At 31.1% G+C, this 14,285-nt stretch overlaps 1 protein-coding gene across 1 annotated transcript; it reads right to left on the reverse strand.

The window, feature by feature from the left end:
- Positions 1–1,562: 1,562 nt before the first annotated feature.
- LOC128174369 (multiple epidermal growth factor-like domains protein 10) lies at positions 1,563–13,493 on the reverse strand. Its single transcript, XM_052839936.1, has 11 exons — positions 13,211–13,493; positions 11,865–12,119; positions 11,336–11,440; positions 9,906–10,046; positions 8,394–8,531; positions 7,351–7,488; positions 7,077–7,214; positions 6,704–6,841; positions 6,424–6,561; positions 3,305–3,410; positions 1,563–2,678 (listed from the first exon to the last, which is right to left on the reverse strand). Exons 1-11 carry the CDS (start codon positions 13,491–13,493, stop codon positions 2,513–2,515), a joined length of 1,746 nt encoding a protein of 581 aa, XP_052695896.1. The 3' UTR covers positions 1,563–2,512.
- Positions 13,494–14,285: the final 792 nt, after the last annotated feature.

The following is a 14,285-nucleotide window of genomic DNA, read 5'->3' on the forward strand; positions in this document are numbered from 1 at the left end:
TTTACAATACTAAAAGCTTCTTTGCCAAGGGTCTTTTCTGAAAAAGAAATCGGCCAACATTTAAAGCGATATGATCTGCAATTTCATTTTTTTTTTTTACGAAAATGTTATTTTCAGCTAAAATGACAAAAAATATCATGACAGTTAAATTTCGGTTAGCTTTCTTTTGTGGGAAAAGCCGTTATAAGCCTTTATTGAAAAAAATTGAATTATTGTCATCCTGAACAAAAATTATATATATTCCTTTCAAGAGAAATCCTTCTTCTGACAAAAATTGATGATTTTTTTCAAATCTTATACATCATAAAAGTTTAAGTTACATGCAGACTCGTCATACTAACAGGTTTTTGAACCAAAATAAAATTCTAAAAAATACAGCTCATATTGCTTAAACGAATAAATATTTATACTTTCGAGACTTAAGAAACTTAAGTATACTAGTTTTTCCACTTGATCATAAGTACACCACTTAAGCGCAGTTGAAACACAATGCATCTACTAACGATACCCTTCACTGGTTTGTTTTTCTTTTTATTCTAGTTCGTATTATAAACCAAATTAGGCATCTGTCTCGTAAGTTATATTTCCCCAAAAAAGTTACATATTTTTTAGCTGAATCAAGTAAGTATTAAATGACAAATTTAAAAATGGCATTTAATCAAATATGTATAATATATGTATCAAATATATATTAATCTTTTGTTTACTTTTTTGTCTCGAAACGTATCAACCAATTAAAATAAATAAAGCAAAACACACGCCTTTCAATAATTTTATTATACACAACAATTGTAATACAGTCTTCTCAAGACACAAATTATATTTAAAATAAAATCCGTTTAAAAAATGAAAAAAAGATAATGGAGCAAAGTTGTTACAAAATAACAAACCTGTCTTTTGTTGCAGCTAAGATGCAAAAAACAAAATAACGATGGAGACTTCTTTAGAAGAATATAATTAGTTATACAATAATCATTCTATTTAAATATTTGTTAATTACGTAGTCAATCGATAATTTGATTGTTCATGATTGCTAGAAAAATTTTAAATGGAATGTTAATGTATTTCAGGCTATATTTTAGGCTGAAGAGGGTATGGAAAAATCTTTACAATAACAAATGTTGACATGAGCAAACCAGGCAAAAGTTAATTGATATACACGTCAATGTTTATTGAAATGCAATATCCTTGTACAAAATTTGATACGTATAAATTTTATAGATCCTTAGAATAGTAATTGTCACTATACCCCAAAAAATAACAAAAGTATTTGTAGTAACAGTTTAGGGTTTCTGTGAGTTTTTCTGTGCACTATTTGTTTGTAATATCAGCATTTAAAAAGGTCGGGGGCTTTAATACATATATATTTTGTAGTTAAGTAAGTTAGTACATATAGCTCAACCTTCTGTACATAAAAAAGAACTACGGTCCTAACCATTTAAAGAGTACTCCAAGTATCCTGAATAATAACTTTTAACGGGAACAACAATATAAGGCTAGTTTCAAGGTTACAATTAAATATTACACGAGTAAAATTTTGGTGATCCTGGACTGCTTGCCCCCGCCCCCCTCCTCCCCCTTACCACCCATCCCTTGTAGGACTTTGCCGTGAACATTTCTAGGCGGTCCGTTTGTTTTATTAAAGAAACGAATACAATTTAATATTTTTTTTAAATGAAAAAAAAATAACGTTAATTAAAACAAAGTATTGTTTTCATGATGTTTGGGTTGCTCAGATGATTCCCAATAACTGCATGTAGCATTAGCTTTATAATGCCTTTTATGCTTGATTAGTTCTGTATTGTAACCAAATCACAAGCTCGGAAGACCCTGCAAACCGCTGCACAAGAAGTGCACTGATCGAACGGCAAAAACAAAACATGTGTAAAGCAAATAATCAAAGAATATGACTAACATAAAATTAAAAAAATAAACGAATGTACACATATTTACAACGCACTGATACGGCGCACATTCCGTTTAAAATTATTGCATGGAATAACAAATCACAAGCTCGGAAGACCCTGCAAACCGCTGCACAAGAAGTGCACTGATCGAACGGCAAAAACAAAACATGTTTAAAGCAAATAATCAAAGAATATGACTAAAATAAAATTAAAAAATTAAACGAATGTACACATATTTACAACGCACCGAGAGAGAGAGAGAGTAATCAATTAGCATCTGCATTTACACTTATATAACTATATTATTAGAGTTGTTTATATAATAATTTGGAAGGTAAGTATCTTTATTCGGGTTTTTTTCTAAGCATAGTTCGGTTCATTATTACACATCTTTTTTTTGGTCCCGTTTCCTTTGGTATACCTATCCAACACTCTACCGATGGAACTAAATGGTTAACCCACTTGCCACAGCTTATGGAAATTTCCATATATACTCTTACTTCATTACACTGGGCCCAAAATAAGATGAATTAAAATCAACTGTGTATTTGAAAATTTGCCAGAAAGTATCAAAAATCGAATTGATGAAAGTAAATTGTAACAGTTTAAACCAGGCCTCTAGCATTCGTGTTGATATAAGATGGCTCTCCCATTTCCATATATTCGTTATCGTACGCCTTGTTGTGGAAAGCATCAAAAGTGTTGTTATACACAGCTGGAACCATTTCCTTATTTTGTTGTTGCATTGCGTTGTTTCTCGCTAATGACATCCTTTATTTAAAAATATATGTTTCAATGTAAGAATCATTTGCAATAATGTATAGGAATGAACGCAACAGTGTTTATAGAAATACAGCAAAACTCGAATATAACGAACACGGATATAGCGAATTTACGGCTATAACGAATTATTATTCATGTCACGGCAAATTTCTTATATAAACCTATAGAGAATTGATATATATAAGGAACAGGGTTATAACGAATTTACGGCTATAACGAAGTAATTTTAAGACCCCCGCTGGCAAAATTTTAACGTATTTTATCATGTTTTTCCATTTCATATTCCATTGAAGAAACATGCAATTTTAAGATGCATTTATAAAATACTTAAATTGAAAAAGTATACGGATTTTTAAAAAAAAAATGAAATGAAATGGTTATATTGACATTTTTTGTAAATGACGGTTATACTAATTTTATAACTTACGATACTTTAGAAAACTGTTAACCGGAAAAAACCCTTAATTATTTTATAACGAATTCGCTATAATATTTTTAACGAATTCGTTATAAACGTATAGCAAATTACGGCTATAACGAAGTTTTTTCCATGGTCTCCTGAAATTCGTTATAAGCGAGTTTTGCTGTATTCACATTCTGTTTTAGAATCTTACCTTGTCAGTACAATATATAAGATTAGAGCTCCGATGATGATAACCAAGAAACATACAACACCGATCAGGCTGTATAGAGAAATCGCCATGACTTTTTCTTTATCAACTGTTAGTGAAATAGAGGACATACGTAAACAAAGAGATCTTGTAAAACAATATAATAAAACAAACTAAAGAGCAAAGAAACATTTTTTTTTGAAATTATATATTATTTGAAATAAGAATAATTTTAATTAAATTTGCATTACTACTTTTTATTGGCCTCACAGAACCACTTATTTAAATGGTAAAATACATCATTGATAGACATCGAATATCTATAAGAGGGAAATTATTTTGATGTAAAAAAGGAGATATCAATAGGTTAAAATAAACTGTGTTCGATCATATCCAAAACAATATCTTATGGAATTATTCGGTTAAAACGAAAATGTAAAAAAAAAAACAGTTACACAAAGCATGATAGTTTCAGTAGGGCCAACCAAATAACTATTATAAAAATCATCGTAAAATGACAAGGCAATACTGTTAACGTATACAAATTGGTGGTTTATTTAGCGTTTTTTGTAGAATGTGGCTTTTGCAAAATCAAGTACATTGCAACTTGCCATGTATGTACTGTAAACCAACTACTACTCGCGACGGCTATAATTCGCCAATTACCTGGGATGAACTGCGCAGCTATGTTAAGGCTGTCCGAAGCTAAATATATATATATCGAAAAATGATACTATTTTAATTATCGAAAAATACTTTAACCGAGCGAGTTTCTTTAAACTTTTATTACATTAATTAACAATGACATCCAACACTATAGTTGATGTATTTTTGTGACGTCATATATTTCTCTTAACCACGTGACGGGTGTATTCTAACACGGTAAATAATCTATAAAAATCGCATCGGTGCAAGTGAATAATGACATTATATCAAAAATATTCTTATGAAAAATCCTTCGATAAATAATTTATTTTGCAGTTCTTGCTGGGGATTCATATAAATATTTCGTTTATTTGAAATATTGTCAAAACATTTCGCATCGCCATCGAATTAGGCACATTTTTACCTTTTAGGCTCGATTTACACAAAATCGGGTCAATCGGTAGATTTCCCCCAGCAAGATTCACATTGGTACTTATTTTTTCTCCCGATTACACGTAAAATATACTAAGATTGTTTTTATCTTTCACTTGCGCCTAGCCGTTTTTTATTTGCAAATACATATCACCATTCATTAGATTACACGTAGCAAGGGGAGTCTCAAAACCAATAGTTTATGAATAGTTATTTAACTATTACGAAGCTTTAATACGGTTGATTTTTTATACTCCATATCGGTGATATTGAATTTAGTATCACTAATATATTTAACAGTGTCTATGTAAGGGAATGAATCGGTTTTATTAGGCACAATGAATGTCACTTATGACGTTACGATACATTCCCTAAGAACGATCGAAAGGAATGCAGATCGTGACGTCAAAGTTAACTATGACGTCATATCTTATGAAGTACAGACACGTGACTTCCTACATATCACTGTGAAATTAATCGGGCAGCCTTAACATAGCCGCGTGGATCGCGGCGACTAATTTTCGGAACCAAACCTTATCCACACCTTAATTATAAGCGAGCGCAGCGAGGCGGCGCGAAGCGCTGCTCGCGTAGCGAGCTCCATAGACAACGTGTATGAGCGGAGAAAATTCGAGTTGAAATCTACACATTGTTCAAAGAAATTTTGATGAGGCCACGTGAAAGGTTCTATATATCCCAATGATCCTTTGCGGTGCATAGCAACATGGTGGAACAGGAAGCGTTTCTAAGGAGAATTCTTACCTTTTAATCGTATACATCTATTTCATTTATAACAACAAAAATCCTTTAAAAACACTAAAGTAAACAACACCTATTCTTACGTAAAAAAAAAACTTTACCTATCTGGAATTTTGTTGACATATCATTTCCTTCCCCGAATTTTTCCGACAATTTACGAGAACTGTCGAGCGCAAAAGAAAGTTAAGTATGACGTCACAGTGACTTCGCGAAATTTAAATTTAGAGGTGGATCAAGCATATGTACTGGGTGTAACGTGTAGTAAGTACTCAGTATCAGTGTTAATGGTGACTCCTCGGCTGATTTGTTTTGTTTTGATCATATATTTTTTGCTTAGTAAATACAGATGCAAGTTCCATACTTAACTGTATGACTGTCATATTGATTCAATTGTAATATGCACGCGTGAGGTAGGTGACAAAAAATTATTTAAAAAATGTCTTCAACGCATATATATATAGAATACAAAAATTAACAAAATTATAAACGAATTGGTGATACAGAGGAAAATAACAACAAGGAACAAAATAGGAAAATACACACTCAGACAAGCAATTCATTGTTTACTGATCTTAATTATTAATATTAAAAAGTAAAGGCATGATAAAACATGATTGTCTTTTAATAAAAAAAAAATCAAACAGCTTTGATTCAACATATTTTAATAAGTCTGTTTTACATTTAATTTAGGTTCAGTGGTAGTTTGTTTATTAAGTGTATTAGCCTAAAATGGACAATTGGAATAACTGTTTGATAACTTCGGGTTCCATGCGGTGATAAACGTTTTCGAGACAAAGCCAAAGTTTTTAGGTTGGGACAAGTCAACAGGTTAAAGTTGCATTTAACAATGTTGAGAGATGTTTGGTTCCTTCTGCGCTCGCCCCAACGGTCACACCGTAAAACATATTATTACAACTACATGGCAAATACTGGTCTGTGGCGAGAACTATTCGTGACAATGAGGCTCTCGCGAACAACGAGAAAAGTTGTCACTCTAGAATAAAGGGTGGTTACAGTAACAGTATGCATTACGTTAGAAACCTACAGGATTGCGCTATTGAAGTTAAGGACAACTTTTAGCTTACCATTTTTCACCAAGTATCGAACACCATAAATAAAATACTTTTTGCAGTAATTTGTTGATGCTTATTATTAGTAACAAGCCGGGAATGAAGTTTTTTACATTTTAAGTATAAAATGACGGTTGGTTCTCTTCAAAATAGTTCGAAATTTAAAATTCTACCCAAATTTCCAGAAGTATTTAAAAGAAAAAAAATAACACGAACCGTCCTTGCACAATCTTCCTGAATATCCAGCTTCACATCCAGTTCGACAGGTTCCAGAGACACTAGAACATTGAGCTGGTTCATAACAGTGGCCACATGTCTCGTTGCAATTGTACCCATAATGACCAATGTCACAATCTGAAAAACAAAACGAACGCCATTATATGTAAACATTTTTTTTCTTTAAGAGATTCTGCCTGATATTCAAATACAAATTATTAAATATACAGTTAATTAGATTTTTTAAAGAATTCAATTATCAATATTAATAGTGATATACGTTCTATGCACAAACGTCCGCGATATCCAGCTGCACACCCTGTGCGACATGTTCCAGTGACATGGTTACACTCTGCTGGATCAATGCAGTGGCCACACGTATCATAACAATCATATCCATAGAGACCAATGTCACATTCTAAAGAATAACCCATATTTACATATTATAAAATGTATAATGGGAATTTATCTTCACCCCCTGTTTTTTTCGCACCCTTCTGCCTACGTTGTCAGCGTGCGAATTTAAAACTAAGCGATTTCAAAGTTTTTCTTATTATTTTTTATGACATTTAAAAATGTGTCAGGGCGAATTAAACCCCCCCCCCCCACACACACACACACATTTAATTTTTTTTTCTTCAAATTACACAAACCGTTCTTGCACAATCTTCCTGAATATCCTGCTTCACATCCAGTTCTACAGGTTCCAGAGACATTAGAACATTGTGCTGGTTCATAACAGTGGCCACATGTCTCGTTGCAATTGTACCCATAATGACCAACATCACAGTCTGAGAAAAAGTAATACTATTAACTGTATTAAGTTTTATATTAACAATGTGGTGACTCTACTGAATATACAAACAAGCATTACTTTAAATACAATTAATTGACTTTCAAACATCATCAATAGTAATAGTGATGTACGTTCTATGCACAAACGTCCGCGATATCCAGCTGCACACCCTGTACGACATGTTCCAGTGACATGGTTACATTCTGCCGGATCAATGCAGTGACCACACGTATTATAACATGCATATCCGTAGAGACCAATGTCACATTCTGAGGAATAAAACACATTTACAAATTATATACTGTTTAGAGGAAAATTGTCGTTGTCACCCCCCCACCAGAGTTACCTGTTTGGCAAGAAAGGACAGTGGAATGACTTTAAAGGAACATTTTTACCAACAAAAAACAAAAAAAAATCTCCCAAACCCCCCTCCCCACCCACCAACCCCCCCCCCCCCCAAAAAAAAAACAACAACAACAATAAAAACAGAAAAGAGAAAATAAAAAAAACCAAGAAGAAATGTGGAGTTTGTACCGTTTGAAACAAATGAAAACACACTGCACCAATTTACTTGTGTCCGCCCATAAAGATGACAAACAATGATTTATACTTTGCAATGCGTGTTCAGTTAATACTTTAAGACCTCCTCCGACCCGATCGTGATTGAATATTTTTAGGCTAATTATCGTAAATTTATACTCAGTCAAATTATAATATCTCCAAATGACTTTAAAAAAATTATCAATAGTAATTGAGCCTGCCAGTGGAGACATTCATAATTGAAAATCTATTCCAGTTGTGAACTGCCAACTTAGTAGCTGGTTTTCTTGTTTACACAAGTCATTCATACATCAAAATAAACCAGGTTTTATGAGTAAAAGACCTAAGGTAATTATAAATGAAACATGGTGTATTAATTACCGTAACACATCAAATTTAAACCAGGAGAAACGCTATGTGGCAAAACAACACGATGATTAATATTTTGAACGAGCGCAGATTTGGCGAAAAATATAGTAAAGTGTTGCACAACATTTTTGAGGTTTAATCATTATGAATAGTCTTATACAAAAGCACACTAAACTATTATGATTATAGTTACGTTGTCCACAACTTTTTAACTTTAACGTTTCCCATTTCTTTCCTAAAACAAAATGCTTCAATTTAAACGTACCTTTTTTGCACAAACCTCCAGTGTACCCATTAGAACATCCCGTATGACAGATTCCACTCGTAGTGGAGCATTGAGATAGATCCATGCAATGACCACATGTTTTATTGCAGTTGTGTCCATAATTACCAATATGACACTCTGTAAGAAATGATGACAATATAGATATATATCAAGTCCATGATATAGATGTATGCAATGCGTATTTTCTATATGCCAATTAACACGACAAATTTGTAAAAACAACGAATGACCAAATAAAATGAGCAACAACTGGTATTTTAATAAAGGTTAATATCTATTTTGTGGAGCTATAAAAAAAGAAAATTGCGAAAATGAGACTTTAAAAAAAAATATTTTCTTTTTTGTTTAGAATATCAAAAAAAATTGGTCGCCAAAGAAAATGAAATTTAAAATGCAATTGTATTATTAAGTTATAATTTAGATTTTGTTGTACACGGCGAATGTGAATATATTTTGCTGTTTTGCTGTATATCAAGTAAAATGTACAAAAATACCCAATAAATGGCAGCAAAACGACTTTACAAATATAAGTAACTCTTTATATTTCTCATGCATTCTTCTGCAAAATAATGAAACGTTCTCATTTTTTTTTGTATATTTCTTAAAATCGCTTTTTAAGAATGTACCTCAACCAGAAAAGAGTATGGCTTATGTTATCTTCTTTACTTAGATAAAGAAACACATTTCAAAAGGTGGATCGATTCGGTAAGATATACACTAAACCTAAGTATTGAGTGTTCACCCTTTATAATTGTTTACTATATAAGATAAACTCATTTATTTGTCTTGCCGTCGGGGTAACTGACTTGCAGTAAACTTTCAAGTAAATAAGAACGATGTATTGATCTACACCTATGGTTGCGACTCGAGACCTTTACTTTTTTTTGAATATCATAAATACTTCCGGCTTTCATGGGTATCGCCCAGAGCTATCGAAGTGTTTAAAGTTGCCGATAATAATGACGATACACTTATAAAAGAGAACAATTACATTTCAATAACGATTCCTTTCGATTGCTTTATATAAAAAACAATGCCTATGACAAAATATACAACAGATTAAAATTGAGTACAATATGTAAGAACAATCGAGCCATTAACACTCCAACAATTTCAAGAGTTTTTCTTTTGGAACTATAACAAACGATTAATACCAATTGCAAAAGATTGCCAGTTGAATTTAGCACGCACAGAAAAATACGTTTTGTTAGGGTAATTGCTTTCAATCGGTATTGCCTTATTTTATCTGTACCAATGATGAGAGTACATATCAGTTATGAAATATTGAGCAAGTCACATTATTTTATTTTTAGATATTCAAAATATTATGTTTTTCAAGATGAACAGTTAGAAGTTTTGTTAATTTTATACTACGCCATTGATTTTTTTATATTTCAAACAAAAGTAAAACGGCGATAATCTCGATAGAAACATATATATACATTGAGTCTTCTCTTACTAAAGAATACGTATAACTCAATAGACTGAAACCTTCTTTGCACGACGGTCCAAAATATCCAGCACTACATCCTGTTAGACATATTCCAGTATAAGGGGAACATTGAGTCGGATCTTTACAATGACCACACATTTCATCATAGTAGTATCCATATGAACCAAATGGCCAATCTGCTAAGAAAAAGATACAGAAGAAGAAAGATAAAAAGTCATTTTAATGTGCATAATTAAGTGAAACCATCATTGATAATTCATAAACACTGTATTTTAAACACCTTTAGAGAATCACAGAAGAGGCATTCTATAACCTTTGTATTGATGATTTCCATTGGAACCAGAGCAATGTGTTGTTACATGCATGTTAAGCTGGTTCTACATTTTTAATTTCTTTTCGATTCAAAATATTTTATTTTTTTTTTACAGAGGTAGAAGTCTATACATATACTGTGTATGCACTTATAAATAAATTTTATTGTTATGAAATGTCTGTCTTTGAATTAAAAAACTCCAATTTTTTATACAACGTAATTTACCTTTAATTTAATGACAAAATATCAATGGATTTTGTTTGTTTGTTTGTTTGTCAGTTTTTGTATTTGTTACTTAAAATTGTTTGGTGGTAGTAAGATAAAAAAAAAAGACTTTTAAACTTGTTGAATGATCATAAACGTGCTAACCCTTGCATCATTTTTAAACACAAGGAATTAAAAAATATATAAAATTCTAAAAATAAGCCACTTAAACATAAAAATATAAAATAGTCAATTTACATTGTTTATTGAAAAGTTTAACTTTTACATTTTGGCATTTTTCTGGATAGCAGTTTAGTTTCGTTTGTTTGTTCGTTTTGTTATTCTGTTTGTTATAATTATATTCAGTTTAAAAAAAAACTTTTTTAAATTCGTTTATATTGTATAACATAGTTTACTACCTCAGAATGCAACGGAGGTGCAAACTGTATTAAATATTGTTATTGTTATCCTTCTCTCTTTAAAACAAATTTTTTATAAACTTGACTAGTGAAATATTGATTTATTGGAAATGAGTCTATCCTAATCATGTTTTACACCAGTTGCATAACATAACATAAGTTTATAATAAGCGTAAACTCTCCAAATTTATGTTATGGTCGTAAAACATTGGTAAAAATTGAGTAACTAAAGAATTTAGATTTAAAACTTTTTGCCTTGAAACACTGTATCAATAATTGCATTATATTGATTTCTGCTGAAAAAAAGTTTAAGGAATTACTGGACAAGGTATCGTGTATATACTCCTAGAAAACCTAAAAAATTATGACGTGCAATTGGTTGGCCTTTTAATCACTTTAAAAAAGTAATATTTTAAGAAAAAAAAGAACTATTAATATACATAATTCAATAGAAAAGAAAATAAGTTGCAATAATAAGACACATCATGAAAAGAATAAAAAATCTGATTGAAAACATTGTTTATAAAATTACTTGTTTCATGGTGTGGTTCCATGTCCATGTAGCTGGGTTTACAGACCAGACAGGCACACATCATTGGATCCCATACATCACAATCCGGGTTTAGTGTTGGACACCCTTTAACAGAATCGTCATTGGTATTACGTGTACTATATTGTATTTCAATACTATCACTTCTTAAACTGTTCATTTTATTTTAAAGTAGCACTATAAAAGTGTTCTAATGTGCATTTATTTTGTTATGCAAATATATTTTTTTTGTTAAAACGCTTAATAAAACACTTTGCTTTTTATTTCACTACGATTGAGAAGCAACATTTATTATTTATATTATAACGTGTATATCTCGTTTGCACAGATGTTAGCGCAAGGGGGTCTTAATTTGGGGGTAGCAGAATACACTAGAAAACCGTTACTCTACATAATTCATCTCACATACATCCAGAGCCAGTAACAGGGAATGATGTTCAAATTTATTATTAGATATTCTGATAAACCGATAAAGTTATCCTTACCATATAACCGATAAACTTATCCTTACCATATACCTCTACCTCACAAAGATCGTTCTCAGCATCATCATTGTAGTCGCTTGGATAGTCAACTCCAGGTAATCTCTCATTGTAGTAGATGATATATTGTCCAAACATACGGCACGTCGTGTTGAATACCTCTGGTATAGTACTTTTATTGTATTCAATGTCTTTGAAACACAGTATTCCATTTAATCTATCTGTTGAGTTGGACACATAGAGGGAAAATCCTAGGTAACTAGATATTCTGGTGTTCAATTCATCTGTGTACAAAATGACTTTAGATATAGTAAACATAGAGAAACAGAATTTAAATAAAATAACCAAACAAGATAGGGTTTAATAAAAAAAACCAAACAAACAAAAAACAAACTATCGTGTATCTTCGATCAGAGTACATTTAATGCACTTGAATATGGTTGAATTAACATTTGTTGTGTTATACTATTTATAGCGGGAACTACAAACAATGATATCGAAAAAACTTGAACAAATGTTAATAACAACACATATATTAAATAATGTAAGCGTCTTTCTTACATTAATGTTGCACATCCAGTTTTTCCTGTTTGTTTGTTTGTTTTTTTGTAGTTTTTAGAGTATTTGTCAGCCGAACTTTGTAGTTTACTACATTACCTTTCAGATTCTTTTACTACATCACTCTAGTTTGGCGTGCTTTCAATTTACTTTTGTTTACGCATGTGCAAAGTTATACAATATCAAAATAGGATAGAAGTCATTAATTGGGTTGATATTTGTCACAAAACTTAATGATAAACGCGATGACTTCAGAATTGTTATAGTTAACATTCCTTAGTTACATGTAACAAAACATATTCATCACCTGCATTTTGAGTTATTTGTCTAGTTATTTGTCTCTCAGTTAATTCGATAGACAAGGCCATGCTCTACGTATGAGCACATGGCGGGTGTGACCGGTCAGCAGAGGATGATGCTCACTCCCTCGTGGCACCTTATTCTACCTCTGATTTTTTTAGAGATTCCTGTTTGCTTTGCCAAGCTTTTGTATTTTTCCTATGGACTTTTGATTTTGAGCACTTTTTGTAATCACATGTAAACTAATACTGATAATTTTATATTCATTTGTTATATTAAAAAAAAATCAAATATACAAAAAATACATCAATACATTGCAATATGAAGTAGCATTTGTATATATAATATCAGTTACAACTAATTTTAAAATCCTCGCGTGTGTTTTCCTTTGAAAATATATTACCCCAAGTATTAATTTAACCATATTAAAATCATATTTTCGTTTTGCCTTTACGTTTATTGAGAGTGATTTATTTGTAAACTTTTATCTGTGTTTTAGCAATGATTTAGTAATTACCCCAATGTTGGTTATTCGTCATAAAATACAATGTGATGTGATCGATGTAGTGCACACTGAGAAGGTCCACTCTCCAGGTGGCAGTTTCATGTCCGAGTGCTGATACAACGCATTGACCACCATCGATGCTTAGGTTTGACTTTAATCCATCTACTGCATTGGCTGCGTCATATATAACATTGCCTTTATACAGGTAGCTCTGATATGATGGCATGTGAAGGGCAACATTGTCTGTAGGAAAAAATAAACTCAGGAAAGTTAGGGAAATGTAATTTGACCCCATGATTCAAATTTGAAAAAATGTTTTATGTATTATTTAATACTTTTAAAAAAGAGTTAAATCTTGTATGAAAAGCCTTTTTTTTAAAAACATTTCTCTTATTGATTGTACTTAATGACAGTGTATGCCATTAAAAGTTCAACTGCATTTGTAATACATTTAAAATCATTTATTGTAAACATAAATAGTTGTGACAAGCAAATATACAGAGCAGCTTGAACAAGTAAAATGATTGCTCTAGTTGTTTAAGATAGATACATCATTGATGGAAATGTATTGTGTATTTGTGAGACGCGTTCAAAATAGTACTGAAAATAAACTGCAAGAAAATAAAAAAAAGTTCTACAAACAATGGTAAAATGACAGATAAATGTTTATTTTAATGTTTTCATAAAATTATTAAGTTTGAAGGCATTTGGATCAATGTTATAATAATGAAGAAAAAACAACAACATGTTTTTGTGCTTCAGAAATATATATATATATATATATATATATATATATATATATATATATATATATATATATATATATATATATATATATATATATATATATATATCTGCTTTCAACAATAGGCGGACATGGCTATAAAACCATACTTAGGCAGACATATATAGCTTTTTTTAAATCTCGATATTATTCATTGTCCATCTCAACAAGCTATTAAAACACAAAAGTATGTTCATTGGTAGACTGTTGTTAAGATATATTGCATCTAAAGAGATATACATTTTAAGAGGTCTGCCTTATTTTCCAAAACCATGCAGTAGACTTTAAGCTGACATTATATAA

The sequence above is a fragment of the Crassostrea angulata genome, chromosome 2, assembly GCF_025612915.1.
Source record: "Crassostrea angulata isolate pt1a10 chromosome 2, ASM2561291v2, whole genome shotgun sequence".
Lineage (NCBI taxonomy): Eukaryota > Metazoa > Mollusca > Bivalvia > Ostreida > Ostreidae > Magallana > Magallana angulata.

Excerpts from the sequence above, each read along its gene's own strand:
- LOC128174369 (XM_052839936.1), bottom strand. The coding sequence starts at position 13,493 with ATGGGGTCAAATTACATTTCCCTAACTTTCCTGAGTTTATTTTTTCCT. Across the intron at positions 6,562-6,703 it reads CGGACGTTTGTGCATAGAAC|ATTGTGACATTGGTCATTAT; the intron begins GTATATCACTAT and ends TTTGTTTTTCAG. Across the intron at positions 3,411-6,423 it reads AGGAAGATTGTGCAAGGACG|TTGATAAAGAAAAAGTCATG; the intron begins GTTCGTGTTATT and ends TTTCACTAACAG.